This window comes from Carex rostrata, chromosome 25, assembly GCF_964058835.1.
Source record: "Carex rostrata chromosome 25, lpCarRost1.2, whole genome shotgun sequence".
Classification (NCBI taxonomy): Eukaryota; Viridiplantae; Streptophyta; class Magnoliopsida; order Poales; family Cyperaceae; genus Carex; species Carex rostrata.
The window spans coordinates 7,420,872-7,423,355 of NC_135942.1; the positions used below are offsets into that span (position 1 = coordinate 7,420,872).

Consider the following 2,484-nt stretch of genomic DNA (forward strand, 5'->3'; position numbering starts at 1 on the left):
CTACAAGTTTGACAAATCGAAAAGATGAGAGAAATATTTATTAGAGTAACTATCATTGATATTCTAACAAAGCTTGCAATAAATAATACATAACAAAAAAAAAAAAAACTTTCTCACAAGGAATGATAGAAATAGAAACACAAAGAATCCTTACAATTAGGAGCTTTTATTATTAATAATACATCAAGCATCAACTTTCAGATAATAAAAAGAAAATAACATTCTATTGAAATCAAATGCATGGGAGAATGACTTTACAATTAGGAATTTTTTTTCCTCCTCTCGATGTATAATAACGCTCTCTGAATACCCTTACCATGATTGACATGTTTCACATTTGATTCTGTGAAAAGAATGTGAAGAATATGTGATTTAATGATAATCAAGGGGAGCAGGGACATCTTTCAGCGCAAGCCCACTGTAGTGTATGTCCTGCATCCATTCAAAATCAATCAACTCAAACTCAAAAGTAATTAATTTTGTTGGAAAAATAGAAAATTAAATTAATTATGTAGTCCATAACTACGTACCGATGCAAAATGGTTGACATCACGGTGGTGTGCCTCATCAGCACGAACAGCAAGTACAACATCTTTGAGAGTGGCATCAGGTGATAAGCGCCAATAATCAATGGCTATGGCAGGTGCCGGCACATTCTCTATCTTGCCAGAATCCAGGTCCCTCAGGTACTCTGTGTAGGAGTGAATCGCCTCCTCTTCCAGATAACCCACCATTCTATGTGCCAGCCTCGGAGACAATATATAAGCAAGCAAATACACGTTGAAAAATACGCCTTGCACCGTGAAAACCAAGGCACGCTCGTACCAGCGGGGGTCTGAGACCTCCATGAAGGTCATCAGGTGCATTCGCTCATTTTCAGCTTCTTCTAGAAGAGCTCGGATCCAGCCACCACTGGGCTCGAATCGACGGAGCGACTGAAGGTGAAGATGCAGTCCAGCTACCATGCCAGGAACAGCAGCAACTGTTTCTAGCATCATGGCACGGCAACCATACCTCCTCTGCACTTGTTACAGAATTAAATCAGTTATTATTAAAACTTAAAAGTGCCATGCATATACTTCATGGTATAACTATAAAATAAAGCTGGAATTTAAAGTATTTATACTTGGAAGAAGATATCAGTAGGCCAACGCAGAGCCTTTACTGTCCAGCGCATCGTTCTATCACCAAATGTGACAGGCTCATGATGCTTGTTCAGATCCACTGATGTGTTTGCTGTGTACGAATGCCATGGCTGTTTTAACCAAACAATTGACATATCAAAAGTTAAATTTCTCTCTTATTTTTTTCTTTTAATTTCTCATGCAGTCATGTGGATTACCTGATTTGCAAACAGAAATGAATTGCTTCAATCTCATAATGTATACATTTACATAATGAAAAAAGGACATTAATTACCCTAAATGAAGTCCACTTCCACTCGGTACCATCTTCCTTCGCTATCTTGTTTGGTTGAATGCCCCAGTAACTAACAATCTCCTTCTCTGTCTTAAATTTACCAGATGAGGAGACGTCGCTGCTTTTAGCCTCTGTTTGTGCCGATCCAGTCGAAAGCATCTGTGAACTACCTAAAGGGATCCCATACCAAATAACTGGAGATCTCCCGAAACCGAAAGGCACGGGACCAAAAGCGGCATTGGAATTGGCGAGGAATTGGCCCCTGAGTTGTCTGAGCAGAGACCCAGCCATAATTGTGTTCATGTTTAAATTTTTTCCAAGGGGATGTGTTGGGAGGTATGGAATTAATTGTGATGAAATAGTGGTAGAACTGGAATTGAAGTAGATGTTTTTGTTTTTCTTTAATTTGTGCTGTGTCGGTTATGGAAGGGGTTAGCAAGTATTTATTTATAGCTTATAGAGAGAGAGGTTTAATTAGGTAGTTAATTCAGTTTTGTTTGTTAATATATTTCATTTGTTTTTCTTCTACATAGCTGACAATAATCATGATAGCAGTGAGCGAGTCCAAGTGGCGATACAATGAATGCATCGACGAATGAAGGCGCTGCTCCCAGTCAAAAGGCTTCAATTTTTCTCCTTGAAAAAATGTAAAAGAAAAGGACTTCATTTTTTGGCTGGTCATATTTTTTTATACAAAATCGGCAACAACAATAGTTGCAGAATATGGAATATTCATTTATTTATTTATTTATTTATTTATTTATTTGTTGAAATTCTTAAAGATTAATTAATTTGAAAGCCACTAAAAAAGTTAATATCGATACAAATTATTTTAATATATATATAACCTGTATAACTGATATAATGGGTAATAGGCTTAATAAAAAAAAATGAAAGTCTTCGCTAATGATATATCTTTTCCAAAAAATATTATTATTACAATAAATTTAAATATATTAATATAAATTAACTTCATAATTTTTCCAACTCTTAAATAAATTTAATTTGAAATCCAACCCTGAGAATGTGATTTAAATACATGATAATGATAAATTTTGATATAGA

At 35.5% G+C, this 2,484-nt stretch overlaps 1 protein-coding gene across 1 annotated transcript; it reads right to left on the reverse strand.

Annotated features, from left to right (window-relative positions):
- Positions 1-212: 212 nt before the first annotated feature.
- Positions 213-1,623, reverse strand: LOC144543706 (ubiquinol oxidase 1a, mitochondrial-like). Its single transcript, XM_078292066.1, has 4 exons — positions 1,420-1,623; positions 1,127-1,255; positions 531-1,019; positions 213-432 (listed from the first exon to the last, which is right to left on the reverse strand). The coding sequence occupies exons 1-4, from the start codon at positions 1,576-1,578 to the stop codon at positions 373-375; spliced, it is 837 nt and encodes a 278-aa protein (XP_078148192.1). The 5' UTR covers positions 1,579-1,623; the 3' UTR covers positions 213-372.
- Positions 1,624-2,484: the final 861 nt, after the last annotated feature.

Coding starts and splice junctions, on each gene's coding strand:
- LOC144543706 (XM_078292066.1), bottom strand. CDS start 1,578: ATGCTTTCGACTGGATCGGCACAAACAGAGGCTAAAAGCAGCGACGTC. Junction 1,256..1,419: donor GGAAGTGGACTTCATTTAGG/GTAATTAATGTC, acceptor TGGTTAAAACAG/CCATGGCATTCGTACACAGC. Junction 1,020..1,126: donor CTACTGATATCTTCTTCCAA/GTATAAATACTT, acceptor TAACAAGTGCAG/AGGAGGTATGGTTGCCGTGC.